This window comes from Rattus norvegicus, chromosome 17 (assembly GCF_036323735.1).
Source record: "Rattus norvegicus strain BN/NHsdMcwi chromosome 17, GRCr8, whole genome shotgun sequence".
NCBI lineage: Eukaryota > Metazoa > Chordata > Mammalia > Rodentia > Muridae > Rattus > Rattus norvegicus.
In genome coordinates this window covers 83991920-84013317 of record NC_086035.1, presented here as the reverse complement: position 1 = coordinate 84013317, position 21398 = coordinate 83991920, and the positions used below count along the sequence as shown (strand labels likewise).

The window sequence follows — 21398 nt, the reverse complement described above, 5'->3', positions numbered from 1 at the left end:
TGCTACAAATTTGATACTGGCATCTATTTTCTCTTAGTGTGAACCACTTTTTAATTATTTCATGAGTCAGTTCTCTTCTCCCACCATGTACTTGGGGATAAAAATTGAAGTTATCAAGTTCCTGGGGCACATAAGTTTACCTGCTGAGACAGCAGTGCTGTACAAACTATTATTGAAGGCCTGGTGACTACTGCCTTGACCATTCCCACCACCATGGGACCTTGGCTTCTCCACGTAGAAAGTGTTTATGTTATGGGCATGCCCCCAAATCTCACCCATATGTGATTTGACCAGGTATGGGAGTCTCACTCAAGATGCCAATCACACGTTTTTCATTTGTAAAGTTTACTTTGGCCCAGGAGAGAAAGACTTCATCTCTTTATATGTCTGGGGGGAAAAAACCAAATAACATTCACCCTCTACAGAATAGTTTAATATTGGATAGAGAACAGAAGAAATCTGTCTAGAGAGAGAATCACAAAGCTGGCAAGCACAGAGAGGCAGGGATGAGAGGTGACGAGAAGTTTGACTTGGTCAAGTACTGTTGAGACTCTACCTCGGTTTATTTTTATCCCAGAGCTCCAGCAAACACCCTGGGTCTTCTATTAAATCTTCATTTTGATTAAGACAGCTAGTTCTGTTTTCCTTTCCTTGCAATCAAAGTGGCAAGTAGACAATACAGAGGCCAGGGAAATCAGAACAAACACCAGGGAATGAAATCTCCTACAGGAACTTGGCCATTTTCCTATCCTTAGCATTGTCGGAGTGCAGAGTCTCCATATTATATTTTAAAAGAAATTAATTAAATTTTTCTTTCAAGTTGCTGAAGGGTCTCTTGTGCCACAGAATCTCCTTACGACATTTAATAAAAACCTTAAGTCAAGGCTTACTTGGAGAGGGTGATACCTTCTTGCTTAAATTAATTTTTGTATACCCTGGATTTTGGACTTATTTTCAAGTAAGCCTTTGTTATTTTACTTAATCATCTTTGGCAAAATATTTCAGACAACTTTAGGGCAAAAAGCCTTGTTGTGAAATTTTATAGCAGTATCTATTTTTGGATCTAGTTATCTTTTTTGGTGGTGGCACTCAGTAAAGCATAAACGACCATCTATTGTCACATATCGGGAACCAATTATGCATGCAGTGCTATGTGATAGAACATAAAGACATGGACTGTAATGTGGAAATAGCTGTTACACAACAATTAATGAGTTCTACAACAGAATCGTATCATAGAGGACAGAGTCTTGAGTGACTAATACTGATCAGATGAAAGACCATATTCGCATGATACCAAAACCAAATGGATTGAGTAGGTTATCTCCATAACTTGTCTGAACACACTACTCAGGCAAGGATGACTGGACAAGAAGCTTAAGGATCTACCTGGCCTCGTCTCTCCAGCCTTAGGATTGAAAGCACAATCTGTAACACTGGGGTTTTTAATATGAGTTCTGGGAATTAATCTCAGGCGTTAAAGCTTGTGTGATGAAATGCTTCTCTATCCTTCATGACCCTCTTTATATCTTAAGTTAATATCTATATTTTTTATGTTTTGTAAGTGTAATATGTAAATTATTAGATATTGTAGATGTTTCTTAAGAATAATTCTATGAGAACCTGGGGTCATGTCTAAATTGGTTAAGTTCCTGCCATGCCAACATGAATAGCTGAGTTCAGATCCCTAATCCACACATAAAAGATGGGTCAAAGACATGTGGATTCCTAGTGCTTGTTGGATACCCACCCTATCCAAATTGATGAGTCACAGGGGAAATGAGAGCTCTTGTCTCAAGAGATAAGGTATTGTGGAACAAGCCCTAAATTCAATCATGGGCCTATTCACCCAAGGATCATTTCTTAATTGGATGTTTGTTATTGCAATTGAAATGACTCATGGGTAGGTGAAGCTATTGGATTTTTTTTATTCCCCATTAGTGTTGTACATAGCATCTTCCAGTATTATGAAAATAAGCCGGTAAGAAAGAAGCTTCCAGGTCAGTTCCAGCTTTATTTATTTACCTCCTATGACTCAAGGAAGTCTATGGTGTCTTCAACAATACAACCCTGTCTACTAGTTCTGGTGGGTAATTAAGAGCAATTGTAATAGCTTGTATTGGGGTTCACTGAGACCCCACTAATCAGCAATATCAAGGGAGTGAATCCTGGAAATGAGCTTTTGTTTTCTGATACCCAGGACAGGCACTATCAACCATGTTAATGGTAATAAAGACAGGACACTGTTAAGTGTGCTCAAACCCTTGGCTGAGTTTAGGTGACAGGCCCTAGAGCAGAATCTACTGCTGTTGCTTTGGTAAAGGACATAGTATTTAAGTGCCCATAAATGTTCCTAAGTACTCATTTATTAACCCGTACAATAGAGAAGCTCTGTCTTCATCACAGTAGTATCTTTTTGTATCAGATGGCAATTGATATAAAGACGTACAACTAGCAAATGTGTAGAGAATAAGAAAATGGGAAGTACCCAGTTGGTTGTCTATGTCATACTTCTGCCTACAAGATTTACAGTATTGTAATCCTGATAGCAGGACTGGAAGATTGAAAGAAGCATGGGTAGTAGGTGACTGCTGTGAAAGTCTTCTTGAGACATGGCATATAGCCTTGAACACAGAAACACACAGCAGCTGTGGCTGACAGAACCAGACCTGTGTAAGATCAAGCCAGTCAGAAGTCTAGCATGGGTGAAGGAAGGATTGCTAAAGGTAAAGTTCATGCCCTGAGAGTCTGGAGTACGTTTTGGAAATCAGAAATAGAGAACATACAGACAAGGAAGAGAATGGGAAATTGGAGAAAGCATAGAAGGACTTGTTTGAAGTTTCTAGTACAGGAGGGTAGTAGGTACTTCAATATAGAGGGTGGCCCTGGTCTGTCAGGGGAGGCCATCCTTTTCAACCCATTGTTCAACTTCTGGAGGGATCCATTCAAGTCAGCTGAATTAAGGAAATGTGGAAATCTTGAAATGCATTGGAAAAATACTATAATAATAAGCAAAGTAACCCAGGCTCAAAAAGACAAACACCCTATGTTCTTTCTCATAAGAAAAAGGCTTCTAATTTTTTATGTTTTATTTATGTCGGAGTGAGATTGTATAGACACCATGAAACCAGAAAGCAGAAAGGGGCATGACGCTCGGGATATAAGATAATGCCTTCAGAGAGAAGTGGGGAGACAGAATTTTTGGGACCTGAATGTGGAAGTGAAGATACTAGGGTATAAAGTGTCTACGCAAGGGTCAGGAAGAGGGGATGGGAGAGGGCAGCAATGTCGACATAAACTAAGCCAACCTCCTCCTCTGAATGTGAATTAAAAAAACAGCAGGAAGAAACCAAACAGAAAAGAGTTGGAGAAGGACTGTACCCTAGAATGTGCAAACTCCGCTGAGTCACAAAGATAGCCACAAACAAAGGACCACAAGAAAAAAAAATACTGTGAATATGCTCTTCTGTTATATTTGGCAATCTGATTGGTACATCTTTCACTTCCTCAATGTTTTCTCAACTGCCTTTCTCCTCAGTCTACCTCTCAGATCTTGGCCCATCATCGCACATCATGGCCATAACTTCATGTCTGTATTCCCTATTTAACACTGAAGTAAATCTTCTTTGAAGCCCATAGCAACCACCACTTCTCTCCAACCCTTTTCTTGGTGTATCCTTAACATCTGAGCCAGGCCTCCAGTTGGAGAAAGGGGAATGGTGAATCTCTGGGTTTGGATCTGAAACAGCACCATCCTCTGTTTGCTAGGTTTGTTTTCATGTTGAAAACAGAAGCAGAAGCTGAGTCTTAGGAAACTAACCACTCAATGGGGGGTAGGGAGGTACCTTCTACTGCCCAAAGGGTCACTGTAACTCAGTTATTTTATTTTTTGTTTGTGGATTTTTCTGGTTATGACCTCCATAGTGATAATATTTGGATTTCATCTGTGTGCAGAAATGAATTTTTTGAGATTCCTTTTAAATACTAGATACTATTTAAAAACAGGAAAAATTAAAATAAGTTGGGGTCAGAAAATAGAAGCAGACTTTATCAAAAGCTGGAGGTGAAGAGCCAAAGTAAAGGGTGGTTTGCAACTGAAAGTCAAACAGTGATGAAGGGGGATGGTGGCTAAGTCAGTGGAGTACCTCACAAGCTTGAGGACTGGAGTTCACATCCCAGTCCCCATGTAAGATACTGAGCAATTAAGCATATGATGTTAATCCCTGTAAGAAATGGCTGCTGAGGTAGATGGGGAGACGGGAAGTCAGAGTCACCTGAATCTGCAAAGTTAAGCCCGGGTTCAGTGAGAGAATCCATCTCAATAATGAGGCAGAGTACAACTGATCCACAGATGCATATACCTGTATGCACATGTGTGCATCCCCATGTGAACACACACACAAACACACACACACACACTCACATATACACACACAATCACACATACAAACACATACATACATACACACACACACACTCACACACACCACAAAATACACAAATAAAGTCAAGACAAAGGACAAGTGACTGTCGTACTGTAGCACAGAGCCACCAAAACCTACTTGCAAAACCTTTAAGTAGCTTCAAGTTGTAGATTGTCTGACATTACCTGGAGAAGGTGTGAATTGAGGATTGTGCTAAGTGACTAAGTGACTATAGTCATTAGCTTCATGTGTCACTGAGATCAGATTAGGGTTTGGTTCTTTGGTCAAATACTGACCTAGGTGTTTCTGTGAAAGCCTTAAACATGCTCAAAGTGTAGTGTCAATTGACTCTAAGTAAAGTAGTTTGCTTTAGGTTAAATAAAAGAACTTGAAAAAAAAACTTACTTAGCCCTCAAAGACAGAAACTGAACTTTCTCAAGAATGAGGAGGAGGAGGAGGGGAAAGAGGAGAAACAAAACGAACTCAAACACTCCCTTAACTTGGAAAACCAAACTTTCCAACTTGTTGGCTGTAGGTTGATGTCATTATGCAGGTGATGGCAGGTACAGGATAGAATGAGACCAGTTACTGGACAAGAAGGAAGGATGGGTGGGATAAAAGTTTTAGAGAGGAAGTGGAGGCCAGAGTGAGGAGGAGAGCGCCAAGAGAACATGGCAGTGGATGTGAAGATTCCTCTCTGCACATAATACAGGTTGTTATGACTATTCTTAAGAGATGGTTGTGGACAGGATTTTGTGTTGTCTAGATGGGTAAATTATATCTTATCAATCGGATCGGAGGATAGTGTGTGACGTGTTCTTTCATGTGGCAACATAATTTAGTTCAAGAGAGGATATGGTGGCCGGATGCATGGGTCCCATCACAGAAATGGGGTGTGTATGCCTGGCATGGTGGAGACCAGCCAAGAGAGCTGTGAGTGAGGGTGGGGCAGTCTGACAGTGTGCTGTGTTGGAATGGCTCAGGGACAGCAGGTCAGAATGTATTTGGGGACAGTGTGGAACCACTGAGATAAACTAGCACTAGTTCCAATGGCAGCTGGAGTCAGAACCAGTGAGAGAGCTCGACTGCCCAGGTACGTGTGGGAACCTGTTCCGCTGCTTTTCTGTTTTTACCACAACAGTTGGCCTGTGCTATGTGTGGATGTGGGTTCAAGGCTGTACCTTCAACTCTGACCAGTTCCAGTTTGTAACCCAGCTGTACAGACTTCTAGTTTTCCAGGCCTGACACTCCCATAGCACAGACACAACTGCAGAATCTCAACTTATTATGTACATATTATGAATACACACAGTCAATGTTCCCTTAGGGTTTGTGACTCTGTCTCTTCCTCTATGTTAAAAGCTCTTTTAAGTCCAAAGGGCTTCTTACCAATACTTCTCTACAAATACCGCCCAGTTGTACTTAAAGAACACAGAAAACAATTGAAAAATTGCTACATGGATACAAATCTATTGGTGGGAATAGGCATAAAATGTACTTTTTTTTTCATGGTGCACACCATATTTTCTAAACGTATTCCCCTTACTTCATGACATGGAGAAGAATATAACTAATATGACTGGAGTTCATTAGAGTTGGAGAACTGAGAGGATCTCTTCAAGCAGGTCAAATGAACAATTTAAGGAAAACATCTTGTCCTTCATTGCTGTGGCATATATTGGTGTCACATGTCTAAGTGGCCACTCAGTCAGGCATACAGAACATGATGTATCTCTGAAAATGTCATGCCCTCTTCTAAGAGCTCTTATCTTGATGAGTGTGAAGAAATCAGCTCTCTTTTTCTGTGTGACCTGTAGTTTACACCATTAATGGGAAGAGGTGTGGTGTGCTGCGAACTCAAAAATATCTTTAACAGCCGTGTGCGTTAGAAGAGGCTCTAGTTAGGCGTGAAGCCAGCTTTTCGGTCCAGCAGATCTTAGCCTGTAGTCTGTGTGTTGATGCTTGGAAGATGGAAATGTTGGCCTGAAACACAGGTGCTGAGAGGATAGCCTCTCTGTGGAAGCCTGAAAGGGATCTTCCCTTCACCTCTGAGGCCATTTCTGGTACTATCAGTACATAGCATAACTTGATGTTTTCAGTCTTGAATGATGTCCTGTTTTCTTCGTTGTAAGTAAAAAGTAAAGTTTTGAACAGAAAGTAGCTACTGCTTCTAAGAGAAGAAGCCTCAAAGTATGAGAGCATAAGAACTTCTTCCATAAGGAAGTTCGAAAGGAGAGCAGAGCAGAAGTAATGCTTTGGGCATTCTCCCTGCGGTTCACCTTACATCCAGACCCGGAAGGCACGGCTTAGGCTTACCTCATTGGTCTTCTCCGGTTGCCAAGGCAACACAAGATGGCCACTGCGATGTGAGTCAGGAGGAACCCGAATCCGATACCCAGCAGAGTCCATATGTCTAGAATTTCAAACCACAAAAGAGATTATCATGATTCAGAAAAGTATTAAGGACCCCAAGCTGTTTGTTCAAACATAATGTTTACCTACAATTCTGAGTATACGCGAAACCCTCGGTAGAAAGGTTAGACCTGATGTGGCACCGATTTCCTGTCCAGCCCTTTTCACACCTGGAAAAGAAAAATCATGTGAGATATGACAATAAGCCAAAAACAAAACAGGAGACTAGTTGAGCAGAATTGGGGTGACACTGATGATGGCCGGGATACCTGGAGATAACAGGAAGATAAGAAAAGTGGCTCAGAAACCAGAATGAAACATTACACGTCATTATGTCCATATTTTGGTGGACTACGGCTTTGCTGTAATGTATCCCCTTGTGGATTTTGAAAAACGGACAGCGGCTTTCACCCAGCACTTTTGGTTGTTGTTGTTTGCAAATACTGACTTTTTTATTTTTTTCACTAGGATCCATTATCATTTGAGATGATTTCCCATTCGTCTCAAACGAATCTATCTATCTTCATGTGCGCATGTCTGTGCATAAGCATGGAGCCAGTAGACAGCCCTGGGCATTCCTCTGGTGCCATTCACCTACATTTGAGATAGTCTCTCACAGGCCAGAACATTGACATGACAGCTCGGCTGGAGGCCTGGGGAAATTCAGGATCACAGGCTTCTGCCTCCTTAGGGCTGGGATTCCAAGCCCCATTTGTTTTGAAAAAAGATGAACTCTAGGGCTTGGACATAGCTCCTCATGCTTAAAGGGTAAACATGTCACCATCCAAGCTTCCTCTCCAGCCGTCACATATGTGTCAGTGAAGAGGTTCTGTCCAGTCACTAACGCATCAGTTCAAAGTATAGATTAGCAAACGTGTAAAGCAGAATACAAATGTATTTATCATCGCAGAGGGATATTTCCTTAATCACTTAGATTAACAATTAATTTATATTAATGTAATTTGTTCTTTAGCAAGGAATACTCGGATCACACCAGCCTTTACTCAGAAATGGCAAAACTGGTCACACTGTAATAGTGAAATAGATTATCCTCAGAACACCATCTGCAGGCAGATTGCCTGTCTAAGGGCTAAGGGACATGTTTGTTTCTTTGTTTGTAACAGTCTCTCTCTCCCTCCCTCTCTCTCTCTCTCTCTCTCTCTCTTTCTCTCTCTCTCTCTCTCTCTCTCTCTCTCTCTCTCTCTCTCTCTCTCTCCCTGTCTGTTTGTCTGTCTCTGTCTCTGTCTCTGTCTCACACTGACTGACCCGTAACTCATTATTTAGAACTTGCTGGAATTGATCTCACAGTGAGTGATCCACCTGCCTCTGTCTCTCAAGTCTTAGGATTAAGGGCCATTCCACCATGCCCAGAAGAACATTTTTATTTATAAGTAATTTTTTCGGGTATAATGAGTCCCCAAATGAGCATGGAAGTTAATATCCATGTTCTTATTTAGCAGAAACAATGTGACTCAAATTGAGATGGTTTCAGCTAGAGTTCCTCAGTTTCATGGTGTATGCTACAAACTAAGTTTAAAATCAACTTTTGAATATGTGTGTCAGAAGCATTGCTTACTGTGCTGGCTGGTTTTGTATCAACTTAACACAAGCCAGAGTTGTTGGAGAAGAGAGAGTCTCAGTTGAGAAATTCCTCTGTAAGACGGTCTGTAGATGAACCTGTAGCTCATTGACAGACAGGAGAGGGCCCAGTCCACTGTGAGTGAGGTCACATCTGGCCTGGAGGTCCTGGGTTCTTTCTGAAAGCTGACTGTGTAAGCTCTCAGGAGCAAGCTGGTAAGCAACACTCCTCCATGGCTTCTGTCTTCCTGCCCTGTTTGAGTTCCTGTCCTGACTTCCTTTGTTGATGAACAGTGGTGCGGAAGGGTAAGTCAGTAAAATAAGTCTTTCCTCCCCAGCTTGCTGCTTTAGTACATCAGTAGCAGCCCTAACTAGGACACTCTGTGAGACCATGCTGTCTGTCAGTCTCCCTTTTAAATTTGAAAAGTTGGGTGAGTGAAAGCAATTTTCTCAAAAATGGAATTGAACTAAATTGAAAAGCCCTATTACAGGTTCTGGAAGGTCATTAGATAGATCTTTGTTAATAGTCCTTTAAAAAAGCAGGGATCAAACGCAATTTGAAATTTCTAAACTTTCTGAGATTCAGATGAAAATGGATTTATTGATATTGGAATAGTTAGTTTCTACTCTCACAACACTTAAGACTCTAAGTCTTTTCGTCTCCTTGCCTGTCCTCATTCAATGAGTATTACATGGCAGTCTTTCACATGTGGATGCCGGTGTGGTTTATTTGTGTATTCTGTGTGGGTTCACTGGGTTCTTTAGGAGTCTAAAAGTGCTGTCATGCTGATGTCAGGACTACAGAATCTCTACTTTAAGCAGATTCTCCATATTTGGATATGTTTACTGAGATAAGGCCTCTGGGACTATCTGGAAATGCCACTTGAGAAAATAAAGGGGAGAACCAGATCACACAGAGGGCCAGCATGAACGACTCCCATCAGCTGTCGGAATGTTTGTGTATCAGTTCATCATTCGTCTGTGTCTGCTGTCCATCTACCTACATACTTAGATAGGGACATGGCATAAAACCTGGAGACGTGAACTTGGGGGAGAAAGAAGGAGAAATGTTTACAGGGCTGTAGAAAGAATTCAGGACACTTGATGTGTTTTCATTTCTGCTTCTCAAACAAAACCTCCTCCATGGAAAAACCAGTTTGAAGCAATTATGGCAATTTGATCCTTAGACTTCTGTAACATTTCCATGGCAGGGTGGTCCCTCTGCCTTTGAACCAGATTCTGAGGACAGCATCAATACCATGCCAGGATATCTGCTCGTTCTTCCAGTAACAACACTGAAATAGTTTTTCTCCTGCCTCTCTTGAAGAGCTAGAGTCGGGAAGAAAATGAATATTCTTTCTGTTCTAAGTACGGCTGAGCACATTCATTTCCTCCAAGCTTACCATAAATCCTAATAAATGTCATTAAGATGTTTTTAGAAGAAGATACTAGCATCTGTTTCGTCATGATTTTTACAGGGAGTCTCCCTTTACTGAGTCAGGAGGATTAGAATGACAAATGAAAAACAATGTCCAACACCCCAGAATAAAGACTGTTTGAAAATTTAGTAGTGTGTGGAGGGATTATATACTTGTGAGAGGTGAAGGGTCAAGGCCTTTGTAGGAGAAATGAGTCCGGAAAAGTGGATGAGCTGTGGAATTGGAAGTAGGCTTCGGTTATATAGCTAAACGCCAAAGAAGAAACATCCAGATAGGGACTGTCTAGTCATGGAGATACAATCTGGGTGTGTTCCCCATCAGCTTGGCCAGGTTGGAACTGTTACATAATTGTCTGAGGCTAGAAACTTGTTCCAACAGGGAATAGGATAGACATTCATCACATACCTTGACAGTTAATGACCAAAATGTTCCTTAAAGGAATTACTTAGCTACTTTATGTGTAGGCAAGACCAAAAGCAAACATGGTTTTGCCTCTTGTGTATTGCCAAAGTATCTGTGAAGGGCATGAGTACCTTGTAATACCCATGGTCACCTAATATATATCTTTCTAATTTAGACTACTTGGACCTCAGTATCTCTCCTTCCGTCCCTCTGTCCTCCCCTCCCTACCTCAGTGTATGTGTGAGTATCTCACTACTTTTTCATGCTCAGAAGAAAGAAAAGTAAGTCTAATAACTTTGAATAGTTAATTATGCTATTTTTAAATACAGTCATTTAACAAGCATTTATTTTATTCAAAGTGCCCACATGAAAAATGCTCATAGAAATCTGATTTATTTAGCTTTATGCATCTGTTTTCGTAGTTACTTTGCATATATAGTAAGACCTAGTAAGTCCGTCTTCTTCTTACTATGACCCACTTACAGTGAGCATTGTAGGCACCTCCTCCAAGATCATCTCATTAAATCCCCCGACATTAAACTCTATGTAGCTTTCCTTTGGTTTGCATGGAGAATAGCCTGTCTGACTGGTAGCACTGTCATGTCCTTACAAGGAAGCATCAACATACAGATTCACAGCCAGCAGAGATGGGTTCATAGATAGACGTATGTATACTTCTAGGGAAGTGCTTGGAAACAAGGGGCTGTGCTTTGCTAACTATATATCCTTAAAGAAATTCTTCCCCAACTCTGATGTGAAACGGGACGCATGCTTGGAGCTCTGTTGGAAGCTCAGGGAGTCCCCTTGGTACTGTTTCCTGGAAAAGACATTCTGAGAATGTAACTGACTAATAGGAAGGCAGTCAGTGAGAGATGGAGAAATGGTGGTCAACTCTGATGTCTTTCCTCAGTTCAAGGTTTAGTTCTCCATGCTTATGCTTTTGGTTTTGAGTCTATATTCTTTTTAATCATGTTGACTACTATAATTTAACATTTATCAGTTTTTAAATTCTTATTTATGCGTGTCTGTATGAGTGTGTGATACAGAGGTTCTGGACCCACGGTGGTTGGAAGAGCACATTGAATTCTCTGGAACTGGAGTTAAGAGAGTTGGGCTCCAAATTGTCCTCTGGAAAAGGACAGGAGCAGTGTGCATTCTGATATATTGTTGATGAGACCTGTAATTTAGCATTGTAGATGATATGCTCATGTCCTATTTTTAAGTGTTTTTATACCTATGGATTATAACTGCTAATGCACACCTGTCACTTTTGCTAGGAGGAGCCAGGATCACTCCACAGTTATTGTCCACATTGGCATGTTACAAACTAGGACACATTTCACATAGAGAAATTGAGCTTTACATCCCTAAGGAAGGCACGCTGAAAAGCATTCTACTTTGGAGTCTCAAACTCTCCTGTGCTGGCCACAAATGCTTTCTTCCCCTGGTCTATCTCATGTTAAAATATGGAGCATAGTTGGATATAGCTGTGATTGGCATTATAATTTTTATGTGTTAGAAAACAATGATTAGGAGAAATCTGATCCGGTTTGTCTCAAGCCCATTTGTCTGATCAAACTTTAGTGGGACCATCTGGAAATACAGAAATACAGTGTAAGTGTGCTCCTGGGAACATAGAGGAAGCCTAGAACACCAGGTGAAAATCTACTGCTCTCTACCTCCACGGATTCCTGAAGTCCAGATGCATCAGGCTCGTTTATGAAAAGCTGTAATAAAAGCTTACAGAATTTATGGGAGAATTATACACAAAAATAAGGCGACACAGGAGAGCACATGGTCCCACCCACGCCACTCCAAGCTCTTGCAGATACAGTACTGTGCCTTTTCATATTCATTCTCCTCATGACTGTTTCCCACTGAACTTTGCTCTGTATCCTAACAGTCTGGTCTTTTAAATTAATCTGGCAAATGTTGGCTCCAATCTCGTGAGGGACATTTAGCCACAATGCAAGAAGAACTAAAGTCCCTGGCACATCTGATTTCCAGGCTTATCAAAAATGTCCCCAAGCAGGATAATCTTTAAAATCCTTGAAGCAGGTATACACGCAAGGAAGACAGGCAGCTGGTGAATGCATTTCTACCCACTGCAATTTCCCCTGCAGAGAACATTGGAGAAACTTGGAGGGCTTGGCTCAACCTGAGTGTTTTCTGGATGATAGGCTGGGACTGTATCAAGAAAATGAGTGTAAGAAGTCCATTAAAGTCATGGAAGAATTTACTCTAATAGGAAAAGGGAAGGTGGGAGGAGCCATTGAATAATCTCCGAGCCACAGAATGCGGCAACTCCATGGTGAATTCTAGTGATTAATTTTCTTGGACTAATTTCCCCCATGACTAATTAGCTCCATCATGTTTCCCAAAATTCCTAAGTATTAGGCGGAGCCCACCTGGAAGAAAAAGATAAACATCCTTCTCTGTTCGTGCATAAGGGTCTGTTCTTTTATACAAAGAGGAGAAATAAAATGTAATTAAATTCTTTCAGCTACAACCAACACACTGAGCTTTCCTAAATTGTAGCAGGTCTTCTGCTATTAGCAGGTTCTGATCAAGGTGTCACCAGAATAACTCATTTCTGGGTGTACTTGGCAACACCCATTCATTACTTTCCCACAGCTGGAACACAAGCTCATCTTGTCCTTCTTGTCATTTGTGTACACGCCCCAGCTCATTTGTCACACTGCCAGGGCAAGTAAGGAGCGGCTACACACTTACTGAGCTTGCGTTTGGGGACTAATGTCATAAGATTCAGCAGAAGGTTCGCTTTGGCTGTTTTAATGAACTGAATTGTGGGCTCAAGCAAGAAAATTAAGGTTAGCTTATTTATAATTTCTCTAATGAATTTGAGGAAAATAAGAGGGAGTTCAGAGACAAGGTTAGTTCCTAAAGATATTGTTGTGACTATTTAAACTTAAAAGACAGTGCATACAGCAATGAGATATCATTCAATATGGGCCATGGATTCAGGAAAATAGAGAATATATACATTTGGGTGAATCTAATAAGTATGAATAAAAAAATTTTTTTTTCACTGACTTTAATATGTCAAGCCCACCAGGAAAAAATAAAAGTGAGCTCTGGGCTTTAAAATATTGGTGATGAGTTGGAAAAGTGCTGTTGAAGCATGAAGCCTGGAGTTCAATTCCCAGCATCCCATAAAGAGCCAGGAATGATAGTGCCTGCTTGGAATCTCAGCACTGTGCAGCTAGAGACAAGTGAATTCCTGGGGCTTGTGAGAGGCTCTGTTTCATAAACAAGGATTCTCTATAACATGCAACAAATACATGTGGTTGACCTGTGGCACACACATACATACCTCCATATACATGTACATGTACACAAGCACTTATACACCGTATGGACACATGGACACACACATCTGCCTCCCCATGCACTTCTGAGAAAAATGACAGATGACTCTATTTGTCCCTTCAATTTCATTGGAATCATCATGTCTCATTAATTTACTTCACAAACTGTTAATGTCCTTCAGCTCCATTGCATTCCTGCCCTTGGGCCTGGGCTTCTGGGCTGCAGATATAGGTCACATTCTATAGTTCCGCTGACTCAAACTCTTTAGTGTGTTTTCAGTGTTTATAGAGTCCTGCCAGGTAAGATAGCTCTGTGTAGAAAAAAAAAAAAAAACTTTCTCGAAATGGACTGCAAAGCTTTGATCTCAGTTTTAGTAAGGTTTATACTTGTGCACAGTGCCTTCACTGAGAGAGAGTCTTTCAAACTCTATGAGTTTCCATGACCTTTTCGGTCAATGGCTAGAAGATGCCCTCATGTCTTATCCACTTAGGTATTTACTCCCTTAGGGACAGAGACTGTTGTGGTTTGCCCTGAAGTTGCTGTATTTTGATGCTAATTCCACTGCCCCAAGGACAGCTGCCTAGTCAAGGACTCAGAACTCAGGTGACTTCACCAGAACCACCTCTCCATTGAATTTATAAAGTACTGGTGAAGGGCAGGTACAGGATAGAAGGAAGCCTGTCATTGGAGGAGAAGGAAGGATGGGCGGGAGAGAAGTTTGAAGGAAGAGGAGGAGACTAAGGGAGAGAGGAAGAGACAGGAGGGAGAGAGGGGCAGAGAAGCCATGGCAGGACAAGATGGCAGGTGATATTAAGATTCTGCTCTGTGTATTTACAGGTTGTTATTAATGTTCTCAAGGGATGGATGGTACCGGGCTTTGTATGTTTAAGTGGGCAATTATATCTTACCAATTGGGTCAAAGGTTATTGTGTTGTGTGTTCTTTTATGTGAGGGTTTGAGTGTAGGAAAGTGTGAGGCTGAGCTGTGTTTCCGCCAAGATATCTAGCAGATATCTTGGGGCACTGCGGTGCGGACCAAGCAGGGTAAAAGACAACCTATACCCTTTTTATTTTTTATATTTTTACAGCCACAAGAGACCGATTGTCACTGACCTCTGTTGGCTTTCTTTAGTGTCCTCGCATGACTTAGACATACCAAATGTGACTCCATGCTACCCTGTTGGCACACAATCACATGGTACTCCAGTGATCAGTTTCATGTTAACATCTTTCAAACTAAAGTGACGGAAGGCAAGCCCTGCAGGTATTCACTCTTACAGGATCTAACTAGTTTTACTCTGTGTGTAAATGTCTGCTGAAAATAGCCATTATCATCCTCATAATAGCCGTTACTATCTAGATTATATAATAGTTATCAAAATACTTTCCTTTTATGATATGTAATCTCCTTTAAACTTTAGCGCTGCCAGTTAGAGCTTTAGCATGCCTGGAGCTAACGGGGACGCTGGCCCAAGCACTAAGCGATGAGCCTGGCCCTCAGAGTCTCAGATGCAGTAATTGAGCTGTGCTACGGAACAGTTTCTCAGATGCTATTGGCTCTTCTGTTCTGAAGGCTCCATTTGGGGAGCACGGCCTAGGAGCATCGTTTGAGGTTAAAATCAACTATTCCTAACTAAGAGAAAAAGATGAAAACATCGAGTGTTTTTTTTTTTATGCAAGGAGTTCAGGTTCTCTAATCTGCTTGAATTTTCATACTCACACTGCATTTAATATTGGTGAAAATTATCTACTTCCTCGTGAAACATTGTTTAGTCATCGGATTCTCTCCTCAGAGGATGATACCTCAGAGATGCGAAATGCGTGCCCCTTTGTGGCTTTTATTGCAACTTGCACTTGAAATCTGAGTCAGGCTGCATAATGTTGCATATGTAGGATGGAAACGTGTTCAGAACTTATTTTAAATTATTACAGTAAAGAAAGTAGCTTGATTACTTGATAGTAGAGAGAAGAGAAAATTGAAATCATGTTTCCTATGTTCAAACAGGTGTGTGCTGTGCTGGCATAGTGGAAGTCGTTGAATGAAACATTTTTAACTTAAAAATAGTCCTGAGTTTGTGTTTTACACTTTCTGTTCCTCCTGCTTTCTTCTTGCTGTTATGGAGTAGTAAGCCTCCAGAGAGCTTCATGGGAAGCAAAAGAAGAATGAAAGAAAGAAGATATTATAATAATAAAACTAAACAATCTGTGAGCTGGGCAACTGAAAACAGACTGCCCGTCAGTGGAACCTAGACCCTCTTGAGACTAAATATGTTGAAGACATACAGCCTTGTGGGGGAATATTACTTCAAATACAAAATAATTTGTGGGTATTATTTTCCTTATATTTTCTTCTCCCCATAAAGTCTAAAAATAATTTTCCTTTAAGAAACGCATTTTAAACTTTCGTTCTAGCCAGACCTTTATCCGCCCTTTGTCTTACACACTGAAATATACATGAGCACAGAGCACAGTATGGGAAAGTTTAAAATGGAGAAAGAATAAAGCATGGGCTGCTGGGTTCTGGAAGAAATTTCACCAGCTGTATTGCTCACTAAGGAACTGTAGGAGTCTCAGACTCACTTTGACCTTTTGGTAAAGAAAGGAAGGCTTTACATGTGAGTACAGAACCAGGAATCTTCCTGGGGCTTAAGCTATATCAAACCGAAGAAAGATGCCAAACTCGATATTCTGCTTCTTGAGAAATTACTGATTGGTTTCTGTTTTTTAGCCTTGCTATAGGCTTCAAGCAACGTAATCATCAGATTATATTCTATCTGGCCTCCCAACTCACTTAGGATAAAGATGATACAAGAACACACACACAACTATCTTATTCTTGTCTCATATGTCTCCTGTGATATGACTACTTAACTCAGGTTACATACATTTACATATGTACATACATAAATATGTGTATGTATATAAATGAATACAACTCTAAAGAAATGAGAAGTTGAAAGTCAAAATATCACTGTTTTAAAATCCAAATAACACATTCACAGGATAATAGACTGATCTTTTCTTAATTAAACTGGCATCCTCCCTGCACTTGTGGATTCAACAAAATTCAGACAAAAATATTTGGGAAAATCCATCTGAATTGACATAGATATTTTTGTCATTATTCCCTAATCAATATTGTATGTATAATCATTTACATGGTATTTACACTGTACTAATATTTGTAGTGATAAGAAGATGATTTAAAGTGTACAGTCAATATGCATTGTATATTCACAAACATTAAGCCATTTTATATGGAAGACTGGAGCATCTACAGAGTCTGCAATATACACCAGGGTCTTAAAAATCAGTCTCCTGTGGACACTGAAGTCTGACAGCACAGTAAAAGATCTCCAACTAAAGAAAGGAGAAGTACACTTACACACACACACACACACACACACACACACACACACTCACACACATCAAATCAGATAGTGGTAATTTCATTGTTTATATGTCATCCACAGTCATATTAACTGATGACCTCTTAAACTTCACATACGTGGACAAAGCAAAGCATAATACTCTTTAAGCTCCTTGGGAAATGGACTGCTGATCATCTACAGTTAGAGAGAGCTTGGAGTCTCTGAGATAAGACTAGAATGTCCACAGAAGTGATGGAAGAAAACTGACTCTCTTCAATGCTATTTCCATTCTGAAAATCTTATAAACTTTAAGGACAGTGTGTCATTTCACTGTTTCCTAGAAATTCTCAAAGTGAAGCAAGTGAGAAAGAAATTGTAAAATAGAAAGAAAGAAACAAACAAAATATTAAAAAAATAGAAAACAGTGGGTTTATATAAAAAAATAACTTCACCATTAGGTCTTCTTAGGTTTGCACAGTTTCTGTCATAATGAGCTCTGTTACCACATCTTCATCAAATCTTATATACAGAACAACAAGCACTTTTTGTTCCATGAAAAATGCACATACATGTATTTCCTAAAAGTTTTGTAATGTTTGTCAGGAAGTAGATTCAAATTTGTAGGCAATACAACTGATATTTAGCAAATATTGCTCCTGTTTGTATTGTTACTTAATGATTTTATAGCATATCAGCTTGTACATATGTGTGTATCATGCAAACACACTGTAAGCAGTGAAATATGTTTGCATTTGATTTGCATATTTATATCAACACAAGGTTTTTAAAGTTCACATTGAAAACTTCAAGTACTTGTCAAACTCTGTGTACCATAGATTATGTACTAAAAATTATTTTAAAAAATCATTGTGATGTTTTGAAATAAATATTTTATTGTTATATATTGAGAAATATTTTGGGTGAACTAAGGCTGTGACCTGATAGAACAACAAATAACAATTATCTTGAGCCCCCCAATTTACATTTTATTGAAGAGAATATGGGTATAATTGGTACATGTGAGAGCTTACCGTGAACAAATAAACAATAAGTATGTATTAATGGAATAAGAATCTAATTTAAGATGAGACCAGAGACCTTTAATGCAGAATATAGCCCACTAATTCAAGTTTCTTTTTAAAGATTAACTGGTTTTAAATGTTTTATGTTTACTGGAATTTTTCTTGCATATATGTCAGCCCTATGTCTGCATAGCACCCATGGAGGTCAGAAGAGAGTGTCTAATCCACATGAACTGGAGTTACCAGTTCTCGACTGGGCTATGGGAATCAAAACCAGGTCTTCTACAAGAACAACAAATGCTCTTAACTGTGGGGCTGTCTCTCCAGGCACATTTCCAAGAAGTCTTATCGTTAAATGAAGGAGACAGATCTGCTGAGAACCAGGGAGTGGGAGAGTGGGGCCACCTTGTCTCTTCATGGCTACAACAGCATATTTGTGGATAGTTCAGTGGTGGGGTTGGCGCCTGACAGACAGAAAAATCAGCACAGAAGTAACTCTATGGGAGAGGTGAACCAATAGGTTCTTGAGACCCTGAATGAGGTCTTTCCAGAAAGATGCCATGGAACATGACAGGTGATTGCTGGTTTATAGTGTTGCTGATAGAACTACTTGACAGTTGTCTGATAACAAAATCTCAGAGGAATTTGAAGGGACATAGTTGGCAGAAGTGGCCCTGTGCAGTAGGGCCATGCCCAGTATGAGAAGAACATGGGGGTAACTTTTTACTCAGACTACAATAAAATGAGAAACAGAAACAGGAATATGTGTGCAAGGCTGCCGAGAGAGAGAGAGAGAGAGAGAGAGAGAGAGAGAGAGAGAGAATACTGTTATGTGAATGTGTGTGTAAGGTTACCAAAATGGGTTGCTCTGATGATCTTTGTATTTTATTGTTAATATGGATTTAATTAAACCTGATTGCCACAGATGGGAATGAGTTCCCACATATACCCAAGTGATGCTATGTGACCTTACCATCATGCTATTTTTGACTAGAGACTAAAGAGGTTGACAGCTAGTGGCTGGGCAGAAGAGACATAAGTGGGGTTTAGGGTTTTGTGCTTGGAAGTTTGAGGAGAATCATAAGGCAAGAGGTGGGATGAAGGGAATGGAGGAGAAGTCACAGTGGGTTAGGTAAGTCATAAAAATGTGGGTTGAGGACTGTCCAATTAGAGTTAGGAACAGCCCAAATAAAATATAGTAAATAATCACTTGGGGTTATCAGTAGAAATTTATTTTAATAGCATAGAGGGTAAATATCTGCCCATCTCTTATGTTGATTAAGGCTTATTATAAATACAAAGGTTACGTGTGTCTTTTCCTCAAAACCTAAATGATCCAAGGCAGATTAAAAATATCAAATTGATATTAAAAATTTCTGCAATGGGTTAACAAATGAATGTGTGTGTGTGCGTGTGTGCGTGCGTGTGTGTGTGTGTGTGTGTGTGTGTAAGGTTACCATGTAGACGTCTGTGTAAGGTTACCCTGTGAATGTGTGTGTAAGGTTATTCTGTGCCTGTGTGTGTAAGGTTACCCTTTGAATGTATGTATAAGGTTACCATGTAGATGTATATGTAAGGTTACCATGTGAATATATTTGTGTAGGGTTATCATATGAATGCATGAGTAAAGTTTACCTGTGAATGTGTGTGTAAGGTCACTCTGAGAATGTGTATGTGTAAGGTCACCCTGTGAATGCATATATAAGGTTACCCTGAGAATGTGTATGTGTAAGGTTACCCTGTGAATGTGTGTGTGCAGTGTTACTGTGTGACTGTGTGTGTCAGATTACCTTGTGAATGCATGCATAAGGTTGTCATTCTGTAGGTGGAAATTTGTGCTACTCATATTTATGTCAGAACATTGCATGAGTATGGTTAGCCATACACAAGTTGCACTAGAAATGAAGCTCTAAAGATAAATGACAACAATGTCGGCAGTTTCTCATGGTGTGAGCTTGGAACTTTGTAGAGAGCCAGGGATGATGACCTTGAACTCTTGATCCTCCTGCTTCCATTTCCCAAATGCTGAGATAATTGGTATGAGCCACCACAGATGAATTCTGAATCTCTAGTTTTATATAAATAATTCATATAGATCTTATTTATTTTGCTGCTACAGTTAGTTTCTTCATATTACACAATAGTGCATTCTTACTTCTTCCCCATAATTATCCTATCCAATTCCACATGTTCAAATACATCCTCAGCTACACACGCACACACACACACGTACACATACACATACACACATACACACATATACACATACACACATATACACATACACACATACACATATACACACACATACACACATCACATATACACACATATATGCACATACACCTATACATATACACACACATACACACACATACACACCCACATACACACATATGCACACATACACATACACACATACACACATACACACACACACACACTTGCGCACAAGCGCGTGCACACACACACTACCTGAACTTGTATCCACTATTAACCCTCACTGTGATGTTCTCCTACAATAAAATGTCAGTGAACTAATGGTATTTCTTTTTTTTTCTCCCTGCCTCCAGTATTTCTGTTCCTTTGGAAAAATAAATTCCTAAAGGAGAAGTTTAGAAAAGGATTTCCGTTGCCTTTTTATCTTAAAGCTACCCTGGATTGGCACTTCATGATCTTGGAGATCTTCTGTTTAACATCAGCCCAGCATCTTGGGCTCGTTTCCATGTTTGCCTAAGTTCCCTTCCTGGTTTTGGTACTGTACAACATGCATGAGAGGTTACCCTGCTCATAGTCAGTTATAGCCAAGACACTGTCGAGGAGTAGGAATAAAGGAGAGCAATGGAATACACATTAGGTGAGAGCAGGAGATGTACTCTTGGAGGAAAGCAAAGGAAATTAGGTTCAGGGTATCAGCCAGTAAACCTATGATGGTAAGAAAAAGATTTTCCCCCCTGATATAAAGGGAGTGAATATAAGCAATTCTATGGTGTGTCTCTTTATTAACCAAGACTCTAAGTAAATGGTATTTGCCTTCCGTTTAAATGCTTAATGATACATAAATAACATTATTCTAAAATACCATCTGTACTAAATATAAAATGAGTTTTGTTTATGATAAAAGTACAAAAAGAAGTTTTCCAATGGTGTATAAACAGCACAGTCCTGATTGTTTTTTAAAAGGTGCATCAGTGGGGTGGGAGTCTCTTGTGACACCTGGACTGTGTCACAAGAGAAATTGGTGGAAATGATAAGGTAGAGCCTGTTCAAACCCCAGAAATTTCAAAACATGAGACCAGCAGAAGTGGAACTTGCTTCTTCCCTATTTCCTTGGCTGCCTTGAAGAACATAACCGGGCAACCCCCAACCAAGTGGTCACGAGTAGTCAGGAACCCAGCAGCACCTGAACAGCTCTTCACGC

The 21398-nt window shown here is 40.1% G+C and overlaps 1 protein-coding gene across 1 annotated transcript in view; it reads right to left on the bottom strand.

Annotated features, from left to right (window-relative positions):
• The window catches only part of Malrd1 (MAM and LDL receptor class A domain containing 1), a 712187-nt gene that overhangs the window by 26241 nt on the left and 664548 nt on the right, over positions 1 to 21398 (bottom strand). Inside the window, exons 36-37 of the mRNA NM_001287618.3 lie at positions 6927 to 7006; positions 6741 to 6837 (exon numbers count right to left, since the gene is read on the bottom strand). Coding sequence (NP_001274547.3) covers positions 6741 to 6837; positions 6927 to 7006 — 177 coding nt within the window. The remainder of the gene's footprint in view (positions 1 to 6740; positions 6838 to 6926; positions 7007 to 21398) is intronic.